The sequence below is a fragment of the Aotus nancymaae genome, unplaced genomic scaffold, assembly GCF_030222135.1.
Source record: "Aotus nancymaae isolate 86718 unplaced genomic scaffold, 86718_ANA_hifiasm-v0.15.2.pri h1tg000057l, whole genome shotgun sequence".
NCBI classification, from domain to species: domain Eukaryota; kingdom Metazoa; phylum Chordata; class Mammalia; order Primates; family Aotidae; genus Aotus; species Aotus nancymaae.
The window spans coordinates 10,743,088-10,760,912 of record NW_026988471.1 but is presented as its reverse complement, the minus strand read 5'-3'; the positions used below and the strand labels follow the sequence as shown (position 1 = coordinate 10,760,912).

The 17,825-nt window shown below is 45.7% G+C and overlaps 1 protein-coding gene across 10 annotated transcripts in view; it reads right to left on the bottom strand.

Annotated features, from left to right (window-relative positions):
• GREB1 (growth regulating estrogen receptor binding 1) overlaps nucleotides 1-17,825 on the bottom strand; it is a 163,039-nt gene that overhangs the window by 34,252 nt on the left and 110,962 nt on the right. For 9 of the 10 annotated variants that reach the window (XM_064363858.1, XM_064363863.1, XM_064363862.1 and 6 more), the window contains 5 exons: nucleotides 14,513-14,863; nucleotides 12,593-12,721; nucleotides 11,748-11,876; nucleotides 10,574-10,771; nucleotides 9,143-9,852 (listed from right to left, as the gene is read on the bottom strand). In XM_064363858.1, coding sequence (XP_064219928.1) covers nucleotides 9,650-9,852; nucleotides 10,574-10,771; nucleotides 11,748-11,876; nucleotides 12,593-12,721; nucleotides 14,513-14,863 — 1,010 coding nt within the window. In that variant the 3' untranslated portion in view covers nucleotides 9,143-9,649. Of the gene's footprint in view, nucleotides 1-6,174; nucleotides 6,312-7,932; nucleotides 8,129-9,142; nucleotides 9,853-10,573; nucleotides 10,772-11,747; nucleotides 11,877-12,592; nucleotides 12,722-14,512; nucleotides 14,864-17,825 lie in introns of those variants that run through there. The other variant, XM_064363866.1, reaches the window with a different exon arrangement.

The following is a 17,825-nucleotide window of genomic DNA, read 5'->3' as shown; positions in this document are numbered from 1 at the left end:
CAAAATTAAAACAATTATTGTAACTATATTCTGTACATTTAAAAATCTAGAGGAAAGACTGAACTTGTTGAGTAGAGATATAAAAAAACACAAATCAAATTCTAGAGATGAAATCTTCAATGTCATAGACAGAAAATAAACTAGACCCTGAATTCTCATGGGAGCTATGATCTTTGTATGTGACCTTGCCCTGCCAGCCACAACAGTTCTGTTCAGGTATGGAAACCCACCTCAGACTGAGCCAGTCTTCTCTTGGGATTTTTCAAAGTATAGGAAAGAATAAGTCTGCCTCTGGAAGCTAGAGACTGTGAGGCTTAGCATCAAGCAGTGGTAATGTTTCAGTGCACGAGGAAGCCACTGTGCACTGAGATACAACAAAGCCATCATACAGATACCAAAGACAACATGGTCTTGACAGTGTCTGAATACTTAAATTGTTAGGTATCTCTGCTGTTCTTTGGGCATTTATTCAACCTTTCCTATTAATTTATGAGTCAATACATCCCTCTTTTTTTCTTAAAAGAGTTCGAGTTTCTGTTACTGGCAACAAAGAGTCCTGGTTAATAAACACAGTAACTGTGTATCATCAATGTGTATGTACATCAATGCATGTGACACCTGAAATTGTCTTCTCTTAATATCTTGTCATAAAACTGTGCTTTTGTAAAATACATATATAATGAAATTGGCAGCATATTAGATAATGTAGAAAATAAGATTAATAAACTTGAAAACACCACAATAGAAACTAAAATGTCCCAGCACTTCAGGATGCCAAGGCAGGAGAATCACTTGAGGCAAGGAATTCAAGACCAGCCTTGGCAATATCGCAAGAAAAACTTTTAAAAATTGGCCAGGCATGGTGGCATGCACCTGCAGTCCCAGCTATTTGGGAAGCTGAGATGGGGGGATGGCTTGAGCCCAGGAGTTTGCGGTTACAATGAGCTATGATCATGCCACTGCACTTTAGCCTGGGCAACAGCCCTAGAAAAATTCAGTCTCTAAAAATAATAACAGGCCAGGTGCAGTGGCTCAAGCCTATAACCCCAGCACTTTGGGAGGCTGAGACAGGCGGATCACAAGGTCAAGAGATCGAGGCCATCCTGGCCAACATGGTGAAACCCTATCTCTACTAAATACACAAAAATTAGCTGGGCATGTTGGCACATGCCTGTAATCCCAACTACTCGGGAGGCTGAGGCAGGAGAATCACTTGAACCTGGGAGGTGGAGGTTGCCATGAGCCGAGTTCGTGCCACTGCACTCCAGCCTGGTGACAGAGCAAGATTCCATCTCAAAATAATAATAATAATAATAATAAAGAAGCTAAAATCAAACAGAGGGAAAATAATAAATAGAGAATCAGGGAGCTAAGGAATAACTTCAAGACGCCTGAGATGTGTATAATTGGATTAATTTAAAGGGGGAGAGAGTGGAAAGCATTAAAAATATTGGAAGAACTATGGCTAAAATATTTTCATATCTGATGAAAATTCAATTAATTCCAGCGTAAGAAACATGATGAAAACTACAAGGTATATCTACACAAATTGCTTAAAATTCAATAAACTTTTAAAAATTTAAATGCAACCAGTAAGGTGGTCAAGGAGACATTATATAGAAAGATACAAAGGTGAGGACAGCAGATTTCTTGTTTGAAACAATGCAATTCAGAAGACAGTGAAGCAACATCTTTAATGTACTCAAAGGGGAAAAAATGTCAACCTATGATTTTATATCTAGGGAAATATCTTTTAAAATGAGGCAAAATAAAGACTTTTTTAGATACACAAAAGCTGAAAAATTTCATCATCAATAAGAAATGTGAAAGAAAGTCCTTCGCATATAAGAAAAATGATACCAGATGGAAATCTGGATTATGCAATGTAACGAAGAGTGCTGGAAATAGTAACTACATTTGTAAATATAAAAAGTGTTTTATCTTATTTAAATAGCTTTTATAAGATGATTGACTGTCTAAAGCAAAAATACTGTGGAGTTTATAACATATCGAAGTAAAACGTATGACAACAAAAATACAAAGTCTAGGCAGGGAAAAATGAAAGTATACTATTATGAAATTTTATACATAAAGTGGTATATCATTTGAAAGTAGACTGTGACAAGTTAAAAATATATACTATAAGGCAACCACTAAAAATCACAACAAAGAGTTATACCTGAGAGAAAGATGCACAAAAAGAAAGGGAAAGAAAGAGATCATTAAAAAAACAGATGAGACAAACTACAGGATGGCAGATTTAAACCCAGCTGCATCAATAACCACGTTAAGTGTAAATAGTCTAAATATTCAATTAAAAGGCAGAGATTGTCACATTTGATAAAAAAGCAAGTCTCAACTATAAGCTGCCTATAAGAAACCAAATTTAAACACAAAAAGAGAAACATGCTCAAGGTAAAAGGATAAAAAATTATAATCTCTAGTAACACTACTCAAAAGATAACTAGAATAACTATATTAATATCAGAAAAATAGATTATAGCACTACAAATAATATTCTTTGGGCCACTTGAAAATAATAAAGGAGTCAACTTATCAAGAGACCAAAGATGATACACAAATGGCAGATAAACATAGGAAAAGATAGATGTTCAACATCGTAAGTCATTGGAAAAATTAAAATCATGAGCTACCACTTCATACCTATTAAAATGAATAAAATTAGAAACACTGACCATCAGATGCTGACAAAGATGTAAAGCAACTGAAATTCTGATGGGAATGTAAAATGAACTACAGTTGACCCTTGAATATCACAAGTTTGAACTTCAAGGGTCCACTTATATGTGGATTTTTAACCAAATGCAAATCAAAAGTACAATATTTTCTAGATGTGAACCCCATGTACAAGGAAAGCTGACTTTCGCTTACATGTGGATTCCAGGGGACTAACCATGGGACTTGAGTATTCATGGATTTTTGTATGGCAGCGACAATTCTGGAATTAACCCCCCACGTATACCAAGAGACAGCTACACTTTGGAAAACAATTTGGCAGCTTGTTAACAAGTTAAACACACACCTATCGAATAACCCAGGCATTTCACAACTAGGTGTTTACCCATGAAGAGTTAAAGTATATGTCTATACGAAGCTTTGTACATGAATGTTCATAGCAGCTTTATCTGTAATAGCCAAAACTGAAAAACAACCTAAATTATGCCTCTTAACCAGTAAACGAACTAGTATGACCATAATATTCTGTTCTAGAATACCAGCAGCAAAAAAGAACAAACTATTGATACATAAAAGAACATGAATGAATTTCAACATAATTATACATAGTGAAAGAAGTCAGGCCAAAAACAGAGTGCATATTGTATAATTCCATTTATATAAAACTCTAGAGAATGCAAACTACTCTACAGTGAGAAAGGAACAGGAGGAAGGAATTACAAAGGGGCAGGAGGAAACTTTTTTTCATTATTTTGTGGTGACCATTTTACCAGTCTATATGTGTATCAAAATGTAAACTGAATACTTTAAATATGTACGGTCTACTGACTGTCAGTTAATTCCCCATTAAAGCTGCTGTGGAAAAAAAAAATAAGGACAAGCATTGTAAGCAGGAACTAGTGCCCAGCTCCAGACAGCACCCCTTAGGTCAGACACATCAATGTACCCCAGCTGTGGCTTCACAGAGAACTATGCTCACCCCTAAGCCTCTGTGGTGGGTCCTAAAGGAAATAAGTTCCATAGACAATATATTAGAATAAAAATCGGAGTTGTCAAAGGTCTAGATCTTCTGTTTTTAAGTCACAGTAGGTTTGTGTCCAATTGGCAGCCCTACAAGCAGTTTTCCCAGCTGTGTGCTGGCCTTTATGACACGTGAAGGACTAACAGTCTGGCCACACACATGGTGGCAAGCGGCAGTAACCCCATGTTCTAACCTTTATCTCCTGTGCAAATTGCAAGTTTCAAGAGAGTTTTCCAGACAAATGATCCTAGCAAAGGCAGTGTGGTATGGTGGAAAGACATCAAACCTGTCTACAGTCCATGTTGCCACCAATAGGCTGCATGAACTCAGGCAAAACTCTCACAATCTGGGCTTCAGTTCCCACAATTATCAAATGAGGTGGTTGGGCCAAATAATTCCTAGAAGTTCCTATGATTCTCCATACTTCAACATTCCAGGGTTTGATACTGTCTTCTCACCCAGTGAGACATGAGATTTAATCTCTATGTAATACCTCTAGTTTAACAGAGCAGGAAAGAGAAAGGAGGATGATGATGGTGAACAGTGGTGGAGGTGGTGGTGGTAACAGCCAACAGGAGCATGTAACATGTGCCAGGCTCTATTTCCAATGCTTTACTTGTATGAATCCATGTAATCCTTATAGTATCTCTATGATGTAGGTGTTACCTTCCCCAAAGAAAATCAAGAAACTTTCTCCAAGTCTCACAGCTGGTTAATGGCTGATTCAGGATTCAAACCCAGGAAGGATGATTTTGGAGCCTGGGCTCCCAGCATGCAAGTGTTACGGAATGTGCATATATACATTATCTCATGAAACTGTAAGAAGCCACTAGGAAGGCGGATTTGTTCTACGGGCGAGGGTACAGAAGTTGAGGCAGGTTAGATGATTTACCAAGGTTAAAACTAATAGAGGGTAAACCAAGATATACCGGCATGGTGGGCACAGCCTATCCTTTACCAGCTGTGAGACTTTGGTCAGTATGGCTTGGTGGCTGCATGGTTTTGGAGCCAAGCAAGCAGAGTTGGGGTTCAGTTTCACTATAAACCCCCCATGTGACCTTGGATAAGTGGCCTAATTTCTCTAAGTCTCTGTTTCTTCATCTGAAAAAGGGGGACAGTATTTCCTATCTCACTGTGTCACTGTGAGGATTATTTCAGAAAACAGAGTACGAAGCCCAGTGTCTACAACATACTAAACACACCACCTGTGTTCACTGCCTGAGGAGAGGCAGAGGAAGGGCAAAGCCTGGTTTTCTTGCCTCAACCTGAAATCTTGGAGGGCTTCTTCATGCAGCAAGTTGATGAGAGCTCAGCTGCCGATCCATGAGTTGGAGAACTAACCTGATCAATTTCTATCACTGTCACAGGACTGAACAGTATCTAAGAGATTCAGTTTCTCCAGGAGTGTCCTGGGAAAATCTAATCCCATGAGCTACTGGACACATCTCTAGCCTTCTGGAGAATTATAGCATGCATGGATGTGTTGAAGGCTCCAAGAACTCTCATGGAAAAGAAATCCTTTTCTTAAATGTTTCTCAGACACATCTGGCCATGGAACCCCTTTACACTTAGCAACTGTGAGCATCCAGCCAAAGCAGTACACCTTGGAACACATAGCTTGAGAAGGATATGTCTACTTTCATCCCTTTGTCTGCAAATGAGAAGAATGAGGTTCAATAAGGGGAGCAGGCAGAGGCCAGCTCATGCTGACAGTCAGTGGCATTTTGTTCAATGGCATTTTGCTTTGCATTAGATCATCTATAAAACATGGTCTTGTTTTACCATGAATAGACCATGTGGATCCTGGCAATCACTTAGCCTGTCTGAGCCCCAGTTTCATCTGTAAAATGAGGTCTGTTGCGACAGGGTTGAAAGGGCTGGCTGTGCAGTCAGATTGACTCTGGGTTCTCACCCAGTTCTGTCACTTGCTAGACATGTGGCCTGAGAAAGCTATGGGGCCTCTCCAAGCCTCAGTTTCTTCATTTGTAAAATATGGATAATAGTAACAAGTGGCTCAGAGTGGCAGTGAGGATCAAATCAGATACTGAAAGTAAAGTCCATGAAAGCGTGAATGGCACAAAATAAACATTCGATAAATGATATGCATCAGAAACAAAAAGAAAGCCAACTGTGATCATCGCTGCAGCTTCTCTTAAAGCTTTTGTTATCTTCCTCCCATTTGCCCACCCTCCATTGGCTCAAAAACGTGATTCCACATTCCAGCATATTTCTGCTTATTGTCATCTCTAAAATTTTCTAGAGCAACAGCATGACGAAGGTATCACTGACCCAAAGGGATTCAAATATTTCTTCCAAATACAGGGGAAGAAAAAAGACAGGGTACATTTAATGGAGAAACTGAGTTACCCTTCCTGGAATTCCCTGGCTGGCTAAACACACCTAACTTGCCTTTAAGCCACTGAGCACTTCTGGCAAATTAGAAGAGAGACAAATACCTTTTTCCTAATGCAGTGACCATGGCCTCAAAGGAGCTATCGTATCTGAGCAAGGGAAGGCTGTGTCCAGAAAGGGTGGATTCAATAAACTCGGACAGCCCGAAGTACTTCTTATTTTCATGATATAACTCCACTCCCTAAAAGAGAGAAAAGCATTGATCACTCAAACACTGCATTTGCAGGGATGGTCAGAGGTTCATGTGCGAGGCCTGTGGATGACCCGTGTTGGCAACTTCATCTAAATCATGCCTACTGTGCAGTCCCTTGGATGGCATTTCATAAACTTCTTCCATCTGCAGAAGCAGAGCAAAGAATGCCCCATACTTTAAAGATGGTGTATTCCCATCACTCAGGTGTTTTCCCTTCATTTGATCCCAATGTCTTTACCAAGAATAAAATCAGTCTTACCTTTTTAACGTACAAATTTCTTTGTTAAAACTGCTTCTTTCTATAATCTTAAACTGGTTTGAGGAATAGGAAAATCAACTATCTTGCATTCAGTTGCTACTAAAAATCAATAGACGAAGAAGACATTTATCTAGCCAATTTTACTCACACAGACATAAAATACAAAGTTGGTGGAGTTTGTTGAAAATATAAAGTCATGAAAACCCTACCCCTAAACGGCACAGTGGTTAAGGGCCGAGCCATGGAGCCAGTGGCCTGGGTCATATCCCACCTCCACGACTTTCTAGCTGCCTGGCCTGAGGCAAGTGGCCAACTCTCTGGGTCTCATGTTCCCCATCCGTAGATGAGAACTCATCCTAGCACCTGCCTCCAGCATGAGTTCACAGCAGGAAGCACTTTGGGCAGGGCCTCCCTGGCTCATGGTAAGAGCCTTACCAGCAATGGCTATCGCCACCACGAATTCTCAGTCCACAGGACGGAAGCCAGGTATTTTTTTAGTTCTTCAGAGGACTGAGAGGCACACCAAATAAGTCTCATCTTTTACATTTACTTATTCCTGTGTAACTAACTACAAACCACCTGGAATTCTCAAATTACGAGACTTTGGTCAGTATGGCTTGGTGGCTACGTGGTTTTGGCGCCAAGCAAGCATGGTTGGGGTCCAGTTTCACTATAAACTCCCCATGTGACCTTGGACAAGTGGCCTAACTTCTCTAAGTCTCAGTTTCTTCATCTGAAAAAGGGGGACAACGGTGTTTCCTATTTCACTGTGTCACTGTGAGGATTATTTTAGGTAACAAATAATTATTACTGAGCCCAGGATTGTTTCAGTCTTCTATTTTGATGAGAAAATGCCAGGTGATAAGCTAAAAACTCACTGAGTTTTGAGGGTATGTGTTTAGTTTGAGGAAGGAGAATCTGAATCTCACTACATAAGGATGCAGGGATGGGGAAAACAGGAACCTTCCTAGGGCTTCCAGAGACTTGAGTTTGGCTCTGTATGGAGCCCAAAGCCCCCAGTCCTTAAGGGCTCTACCTTCAATATCTCCAAACAAATGCCACAGAACAAACATTCCGAATCTTGCTCAGAAAGCTGCAGCCACCAGAGAAAATGTCAAACAAACTGCATTACATCTTCCAAGATGAGGAAGCCAACTGGCGCACTGCAGGAAGGTTTCCAAAAAGACCAAGAAGGGTCTACACATAACCCTGGGTTGAATCAAAGATAAGATCCAAGGAGCTGGAACCCATTATCCTCCAACACGCTGGTCAAAGCTTTTACTAAATGTAATTTCTGCCACCCAAGTGTCATTGCTATATACAAGGGCCTGGCAGCCCCGTGGCACTCACGTTGCTGCAGGAGGCCGGCCAGTGGATCTCATTGTAGGGGCTGATGAGCGTGTGCTGTGTCTGCAGTGCGTACGGGAAGGAGGTCACGTGAAGTGTCACAATGTTGGCGGCCTCCTTCACCTCCCTGCAGTTGAGCAATCGGTCCACCAATCCCACCGAAGGGTCACTTTGAGAATAGAGGTTATGAACAGCGCTACTGAGGGAGGAAAAGACACAATAAGTGGAATTACTATATTTTGTTCTAATTTTCCAAGGATGAAGCAGTTGAATAAATTTATAACTAACCCCCGGCTTTGCCAACAGTTGAAGATTATGGCTCCACCCATGACTAGGAATAGAGAAAAAATGGTTGGAGTTCAGGTAGCTGTCAGGGACTCTCCTGAGACTCATTACTTAGGAAAAATGTGCCTGCGGGGGACAGTAGTCAGAGGATTTCTTACAAGACACACACTCCTTCTACCCCATCAGACAGTGATGTGTCCCCGGGAACATTCCAGGGATCATCTGTTCCTCTTTGGCCCCATCTGATTGTGTACTTACCTCCTTACAGAGTCCTTCTGACCTTGAAATGATCCAGAAAAGATATAGAGTCAATTCTATAGTCAGTTTAAAAGGCAGCACAGAGGGACTGGGAAGCATTTTGGACAAGGGTCTAGGAGCCAGGCCCAGCTCTGCACTTCTTGGTGTGACAAACACCTCTGCGTTCTCTCCTGTAAGTCTAGGGGAGTTTTTAAAAAATCAGTGCTTAACCCTTTGGATGGCAGGAGGCCACTCTGAGGAACTTACCCCCAAAATGAATATTCACAATATAGCTCTTTCTACAATTTGGGAATATTCCAATTTCCCCAAACCCATACATGGATTCTAGATGCTAAATCCTTTACGAGGTGATCCTTCAGGTCCTGACAAGCCCTAACTAACTGTCTGTGGATCCGTGACCATCAAAGTCTTTCTCCACGACCTGGCCCAGGAGCCTCGTTCCTTCCTCATCTGTATCATTGGAAATGTCTGAACACACAACCCCTAGGTCAGTCTCACGGAAGTGACCAGTCCTGGTACCTAATACCTGATACCTAATTTAAACTTCAGTCTTTAATTGTGACAATCTCATTTAATTTTGAATTGCACATCCATCTGTGTTTCTGAGATGGTGGATTCCTCTGCTAATTTCCTGCCTCCAAGTCTGTTGCAATCCTGCCAGACTCTCGGCTTGGCCCATCTGAAATTCATCTGGGTTTATGTTCATTTTAGCTGAGTAAAATCACTCCTTAAGAAGGGCAGGCATCAATGGTGACCCATGGTACTGGAGCCCATGGAGCCTCTTTCAGGGAAGGACTAGGCTGAGCTACTCCTGCTAGGACCCTCCGCACCCCACACCTGCATGGCTCCTTGCGGTGAGTGAACTATGAAAGAAACACATCAGGCATCAGGCTGTGAGTCGGGGGCCTCGGCTCTGCCACTGACACCCTCCCACTCCACCCTGCCCTGTGACCCTGGGAGACACGCTTCCCTTCTCCAGCCCTTAGATTCCACCATGGTAAATTTCAGAGGCCGCACCAGATAATCCGCGAGACAACTTCCACCGCAGAATTGTGGAAAACATGCATGGCATCTGCTCACAAACCAAACCCAAACCTCATCCATCTTCTCAGGATCTGTACCCTCAGCCCCAGTGAACATCCACATAAACACTTCAAAGAAGGAAAACGTCAGCCCGTCACATGTCAAGTCTGTCTAACCTCACAAGATCCCAGTGCGCGTGGTCATGGATCAGGACAAAAAGTGTGTGCGGGTTCTGGAAGGAGTTTTGCAGAAAAGCCTTAAATTTTGTCTGTGCCTCCGCGTCTAGCTTCAGAACATACTGTTCCACCCTCTGCTTGGTCATGTGCTCTTTTTCCAGGCCAAGCTCCAGTAAAACTCCTGCAACACAATGAAATACATCAGTAACTCCCAACATGCTCACTGGTTTTCATTCACTCAACAGACACCTGCTAAGCAACTCCTATACAGCAGGTGCTGAGCTAGACCCAGGGATGCGTGAATAGGAAAAAGTAGGGAAAAACTCCCACGTGGGTTACAGCTGCGTAACTGTCCTGCACAGGGCTGGGGCACAGGCAAGCGGTACTGCAGCCTGGCTGTGTGTACAGCAGCCCTCTCTAGGAGCACCAGCTTCAGGAAGCAGCTGATCCCAACCCTGGTAAGATAGAGGGAACTGAACGGTCACACCAGCAGCAAAATCCCTCTCTTGGCCTGAATGCCACAGGGCTATATATTATGCCACTAAAGAGTAAGTCATTTCAGTGAAGACACTGGACATCTGTGTACTCTGTGGTTAAATACGATATCCTTGAAAGTACAAGGAAAATCCATTCAGTGAAGCCAGACAGCAACACATGGTGAGCTCACCAGCCTGAGTGGGACGTCGTGAAAGTTCAAGTTTTGGCTCTACCTTCAACAGATCCTAAAATCTGGGGCAAGTCACTGTCTCTGAACATCAGTTTCACAATCTATAAAACAAGAGCAACGATAATTGCCCCATCCACTCGATAGCAAAGAACGGTGTCAACATCCAAACACGGATTTAGGCAGATCAAAGCTTCTCCACACAGGTCACATGACTTGTCCCCAAAAGGCCCCATACCTGAGTGCCACACGTGGAACAGAGTCTGCTGGTAGGTCACTTCTGAGGGTGGAATGCAAATTAGAAAGTCCACCTTCTCAAAGGATCCCAAGTCCAGATTTTGGGTGCTGGAATCCGCAATGGAACACACGTGGGAGAGGAGCTTCTGTGCCACTGCCAACTGGAAGGGCCGGATGCTGTGTGGCTCCAAGTGGTAACCTGGAACCAGAGCCCCAGAATGCCAGGTGAGCCCCAGGGCACATGGCTACCGTCCAGGCCCTTGGCCAGAGAATCAGACAGTGAGACCGGTCCAGGGGAGACAGCCCCATGCACAGAGCGACAAGGGAAGGGGAAACAACTCACGTTTATCGTTTATCAAGTCCCTGCTCTCAGCTAAGCAGTGGCGGGTGGGTGGGTAGCAGTTATGTTATGAATCATTCTTCACTTAATAATAAAAACAAGAACCCACCACTTGGGGACCACAGAGGAGGCAGTGGCCTATCCTGCTTAGCAAGGACAACGAGCCCATCCCAGGGGAGGTGACGCTGACACTGGACTTTGGAAGAGGACTGCGAGCTCTCCAGAAAAGGAAACTAACACGACAGTCATTTAGGAACTCCACAGGAATAAAAAACATCAGCAACAGACTTGGAGGCAGGAAATTAGCAGAGGAATCCACCATCTCAGAAACACAGATGTGCAATTCAAGATTAAATGAGATTGTCACAATTAAAGACTGAAGTTTAAATTAGGTATCAGGTCTACTGTGACACTAAAGAGATGTCCTGTCTTGTGGGTGTGCCTCCGACATTGCTACCTCCAACCTGAGTCCCTGGATGCTGCCTCCCAGGTCAGACCCAGGCCCTCTCCAATGCTCTCTCATCGCTCACCGAGCACACATGAGCCCTCTGTCCCCTCAGCATCCACTGAGCACACCTGTGCACCTACCCCTCACTGTGCACACCTGTTCATCTGCCCCTCACTGTGCACACCTGCACCCCTGCCCCTCTCACTGTGCACACCTGTGACCCCGCCCCTCACAATATACACCTGTGCCCCGGCCCCTCTCACTGTACACACCTGCATCCCCACCCCCGCTCACTGTACACACTGGTGCCCACTGCCCCCCTCAATGTGCACATCTGCGCCCACTGCCCCTTCCCCCCACCCTGAGAGGCTCCTTTTCACCACTCACTTGTGCACACTGGTGTCCCGCTGACCTCCAGGGATGCTGCTTTAGTGACAGAAGAGGCAGTGAGTGAGGAAGAAATATGGCCTTGATTTTCCTGGTGAAATTTGTCCAGCAAAATGTCAATGTCACCCTCTGCCCAAGACAGAATAAACAAATGGGTTTTCCGTGTCAGTGAAATTTAGCAAAAGTCTACAGAGCAGTTAGTGTCGGGTACGGTCCTGAGGCCTGGAGTCATGGAGGTAAAGAGGACGTGGCCTGTCCTGTCAAGGGGCCTCAGTCTAGTGGGGATGAAGACACACTGTCAGAGTGAGTCCTCCCAACACAGCAGGTGCTAGGGCAGAAGGAGGAACAGCATGTTAATGGATGGAGGGGAAGGTCCCAAGCCCATCTGAAAAACGAAGGGTCTGAGAAGCTTTCTGGGGGTACGTGGGATGAGTCTTGAGGGGTAGGGAGCTAGGCAAACACTGGAGAAGGATGCTCACCGCCCAGAGCACGAGGGATGAGGAACTCTCCAGGAAGAAGGAGAGAGAGGGAAGAGAGGCCACCAAGGCTGGAGAGGTGCAGAGGAACGGGCACAAGGGCCTTGTGCACCCCACGGAGACAGAACCCACATGGTGCCCTCCCCACTCAGGAGAACTCTACAGCCTGAGCAGGAAGAGATGACCAGCCAGAACCCACAGCTGTCACTCAAGAAAAGAAAGGGACAGAAATGCCAGTGCACAGAATGAGGGGCACTGTAAGTGGAGATCAGTCTCAGGGGGTCACAGGCAGGGGGCAGAGGTGACCTCCCCCGGCACTGATTTGTCCCATTAATCTCTGCGTGTGCACCTGTCCCATGACAAGCCTACCTGGACAGAGGGTGCTGAAGAAGGCCCCCAGAGAGTCCACCTTCCCCGTAACCAGCTCATAATTGACTTCCTTCTGGTACTCTGCTGGGGTGAGAAGGCTCTCAGAAAGAATCCGGGCTTGGTATTTTCCTGGAAAACAAACAGCTTTCACTGTGCCTATTGTATCTTCCCCGCTGACTGGCCATGTGACCCTGGACTAGTCCCTTAACCCTTCTAGACTCACATTTCACATCTGGAATCTGTGGCTGACAGCAGGATCTACCTCCCAGGCCTGCTGTCAGGCGACACATGGCAATGGTGCCTGATGCATGGCAGAGGCTCAGGGTCTATAACTGAATGTACCACTCACATCAAGGTAAAAAATTTACATAAAAACACAGACTAGGTTTAAGATTAAAGAATGCTGGTCAGGTGTGGTGGCTCACACCTGTAATCTCAACACTGTGGGAGGCCAAGGTGGGCGGATAATCTGAGGTCAGGAGTTTGAGACCAGCCTGGGCAACATGGCAAAACCCTGTCTTATAAAGTACAAAAATGTGAGCTGGGTGTGGTGGTGTACACCTGTAATATCCCAGCTACTCCAGATGGAGGTTGAGGCCGCAGAATCACTTGAGCCCAGGAGCTCAAGACTGCAATGAGCAAGATCTTGCCACTGGACTGCAGCCCAGGAGACAGAGCAAGACCCTGTCTTAAGAAAAAGTGCATTAAATTGTGCATTTTTAGGTAAATTTTACAAGGTACAAAAAATTCCAGTTGAAGATGCACAGCACCTGGGAAGATTTAAGCAGGACAAGAAAGCCCCGCATTTGGCGTCTGTCTCCCCCACCTAAAGAACACTCCGGGCAGGCAGAGACTGCTGTGCTCCCTGTGGGCCCCAGCCCTGCACACGTGGGGCTTCAATGGGTGTTTTTAGAATTAAATCAATTGGCTAGGCACAGTGGCTCACACCTGTAATCCCAGCACTTTGGGAGGCCTAGGCAGGCGGATCACTTGAGTTCAGGAGTTCAAGACCAGCCTGGGCGACCTAGTGAAACCCCATCGATACCAAAAAATTAGCTGGGTGTGGGGCACGTGCCTGTAATCCCAGCTACTTGGGAGGCTGAGGTAGGAGAATCTCTTGAACCCAGGAGGCAGAGGTTGCAATGAGCCAAGATCACACCACTGCACTCCAGCCTGGGCAACACAGTGAGACCCTGTCTCAAAAAACAATTAATTGGCTCCTGAAGACAACACAAGGTCATTGTTTTTGGGGTTTTTTTGTTGTTGTTGTTGTTTTTTGAGACAGTCTTGCTCTGTCACCCAGGCTGGAGTGCAGTGGCGTGATCTCGGCTCATTGCAACCTCTGCCTCCTGGGTACAAGTGATTCTCCTGCCAGGGCCTCCCAAGTAGCTGGGACTACAGGCGCATGCCACCATGCCCAGCTATTTTTTTTGTATTTTTAGTAAAAACGGTTTTTCACTGTGTTAGCAGGATGGTCTGGATCTCCTGACCTCATGATCCGCCCGCCCCAGCCTCCCAAAGTTCTGGGATTACAGGTGTGAGCCACCACACCCGGCTGGTCATTGTTTTTTTTGTTTTGTTTTGTTTTGTTTTTTAATCTCCAATAGATGAGTAAAGAAACAGGGCCAGAGTTCTGGTGTGAGTGATCACCCACGGTGGTGGAGCCAGGTTTTCAACAGGATCTTTTCACACTCCCAAGCTGACCCCAGGGCTAACCTCACCAGCCACTCAGAGCAGGGATGAGCTTGTAACTAAGCCATTATTCAAGGCTGCCTTCCGAAGCCAGCTACTGAGAACAAGCCGCAGGTGTTAACTGCTGCTGCAAACCCAGGCCCGGGACAGAAAGAGAGAACCACCAAAGTGGGGACCGGGAACGCCGTTCAGGGGGCTTCTCGCAGCCGCGCGGCCCAGCGCGCTCACCAGTGACGGCGATGCAGGAGTCGATGGCCGCGCTGCGGCAGGCGCAGATGATGACCACGTAGTTGGTCTTGGCGAGCTTGCCCTCGACCAGCAGCCGGAACATCTCGGAGAGGCCCTCGGCCAGGGAGTAGGCACACTCGATGACGTGCACGCTGTCGTTGCAGGAGCTGGCGGCCAGGCTGGCCAGCCAGGGCAGCTGCGCGGAGGTCACGGGTGCCGCGGGGCTGGGCGCGGGCGGGAAGGGCTGCGGCGGCGCCTGCTGGTACTGCCGGATCTCGGTCAGGTGCGACTCGCGCCAGGAGCGCAGGAAGATCTGCTCCAGGTCCTCCATCAAGGGCACCTGGTCCGCGGCTGCAACACAACGCGGGCGGAGGGCCTGCCACAAATGCCAGCGGCATCGGGGACGCGCGGGTGCAGCGACGTGAACGTACCCACCTAAGTTATTGCTGTGAAATCCTATCACATTCGGCTGGAGCACGTGACGAGGGCATAAAATCCGCCATAATCTCACTGGCCTAACAGAGCCACACTATTTATGTGTATCTCTCAGTCTTTTTTTTTTTTTCCCATATGCAAGTTTTTTTTAAATTATAAGATGATTTGTAAATTTATTTTTAAGATTAAGCATCGTCTTTGAAAATCCAGAAACACAGTCCTTGCTCACCCTTCGGCCACATACGCCTAAAACGGTTAAAAGTCATTCCTCAATTTTCAAGACAAGGTAGGAAAAATGAATATGTTCTCAAGCTGCAGTTCAACTTGTCTGTCCTCTTTTCCAAAAAAAATCTTACTTTGCTACCAAGCCACTCACCAACTCTAAGGAAAGACAATTTTTCAAAAAGCCAACAAAACCCAGAAAAAGGTAATAGGTATCAACCTAAAATTATCACCCAAAACACTCCTGTTGAAAAAAAAAAAAAAAAGGTAGGAAGCCAAATTCCCATAGCTTGTTTGAGAAGGTCTTTAAAAAGAATCAGAAAGTTAGGACTGGAACTACAGGGGTACAGACAGGTTACACTGTCATTATGCACACACACAGCGGCAAATGTGTAGAACATTCAGCCTGGGAACATATTAGGCTTTCTCCTATTCCAGGAGAGGGAATCAAAACCTGTGTTGCTGGAATTAATATTAAAATTGTCCTTAAAAACAGCCATATGATTGTCGGTGTAAACTTTGGGTCTTGCATTCTTTCCTTAACCGTGACCCTGTCATCGGTTTCAGTGCCATTTCCAGCCATCATAGAGTGCGTTATTGTGTCCATACTGTCCCATCATATGTAAGCGCCACTGTTTACTCAGCAAGGTCTCCACTGTGCATTCTCTTATTTCTTCTAAATATTCACCTTTATAAATACCTCTGCAATGCACATCTTGATGTATGGAACATTACTTCCATTGCCTGAATTCTCAAAAGTAGATTTACAGAACCAGCTAATACATATCAGCTTGCTTCCAAATGGCCTGAACATATCAGTTTACCACATCAACGGTGCTTTGACAAGCGATGGTTTTATTGTACCTAAGCACCACTGGGTACCATCACTGGGGTTATTAATTCAGAAAAAGATTACTTGATTTGTGATTTGCATGTCTTTGATGATGAGTGGGACTGAATACTTTTCAGTATTTGTTTCCTTCTGGCGTTTTCTCTTTTACCAATTGTCTGGTTTATACATCCGGATTTCACATTTGATGAGCTGGAGGAAGGCGCGCCAGGCTTCTGTTTAGCAGGCAGGTTCCAGCTCAGCTCTGTCCACACCAGCTGTGCGGCCCTGACCTATCTCATACGGTTTCCTGATGTATAACATGGGGTTCGTGCCACCTGCTCTGTGGGTCATGCCAGAATTTGATTAAATTAGCTTATATCTCCGTCTTTGATTGGATGAATTTATCAGAATTCACTACTTGAATTAGCTAATCAAATTACAATTTAATTAGATTAGCCGTCACCTCTCTCTCATCTTTAAAAACTTTCCTTTGAGTACACATCTCCTTCCAGAACTACCTGGAAAGTTCCAGAACTTTCCCCACCTGGAGCCGTCTGCACGTGCCATACTGTCTCCTCACCTCCAATCTCTCTAACCCACTCCAATATAACTGTTATCCCAATCTTCTCGTACATCATCGCCAAGGCTGCCAACTGCTTCCCATGGCGAAACCCAGTGGTCAGGGTCCAGTCTTCCCTCCGCTAAACTCCCAGCCACACTGGCACGGTTGATCAGTCCCTCTCCTTGGGAATGCTTTTTTCACTGCTTCGTATCAACATGCACCTATTCCCTCAACATAGGTTTGCAGACTGTCAACTTGAGCTGCGGATGCTGGGGGACATCTGGAAAAGGACTCGCTGACCATGCCTGGCCTCATGGCGCTTACACCCTAACTGGGGGACACACACTTAAAGGGAACAATCACAGAGCGTAATTCCTGGTGCCCTAAAGATAAAGGGAACAGGATAGGGGCCTGGAGGGCGGAAGCTGTCTTACACACAGTAACAATAGCGCCTTGCTGGGAAGATGACGGGTGACCCTAAACCTGAAGGACATGAGGGAGCAAGCCATACATGTCTTCGGCAAGAGCACATCACAGGGAAGGAACAGCAAGTGTGGGATGCCCAGGTGGGACAAGATTGCTGAGGGGGACAGTGGGCTGGGACAGAGCCAGCAGGTGGGACCAGGAGGCAGGCAGGGAAAGGGGTGGAGTGAGCACCTGATGAGAAACCACAGCAGGGCTCTGGGCAGGGGAGAGATGCAACCGGATTCCCAGTTTTCAGGGATGTGGGGAACAGGGCAAGAATGCTGCCCCGGTGAGGGGACAGCCACAGAGAAGGTGGGCGAGGCTGGATTCCAGATGAAGCCGTGCTTACTGCCGGACTGGTGGTGACTATGAGAAAGAGGGACGATGGTGGGTTTCCCAGATTCTCCACCAGCCTTTCCTGCCTTCCCTCCGGTTCCATCTCAGTCGCCTCCTCTGGATCTCTGAAGGTAGGAAGTCCCCAGGCTCAAACCTTGGCACTTTCCTCTCCCTGTAGCCACCCACAGCTGGTCTTGTGGCTTTAATATACGTCATCTGTAAGCCAATGTGTCTTAAATGTATACCGATAGCTTCAACCTCCCCTGGGATCAAGGCCTGCCCATGCAAATGACACAGGCCACTTGCTGTCTCATGGGCATCTCAAACTCATGCCAAGATAGAACTCAGGTTCATTGCCACCATTCACCTGGCTGCTTGGGCTGAAACCCAGGCCACATCTGCTCCCACCCCCTTCAAAGGGATTTCCAGCCACCCTTATCTTCAGAATAGCCCCTCTAGTT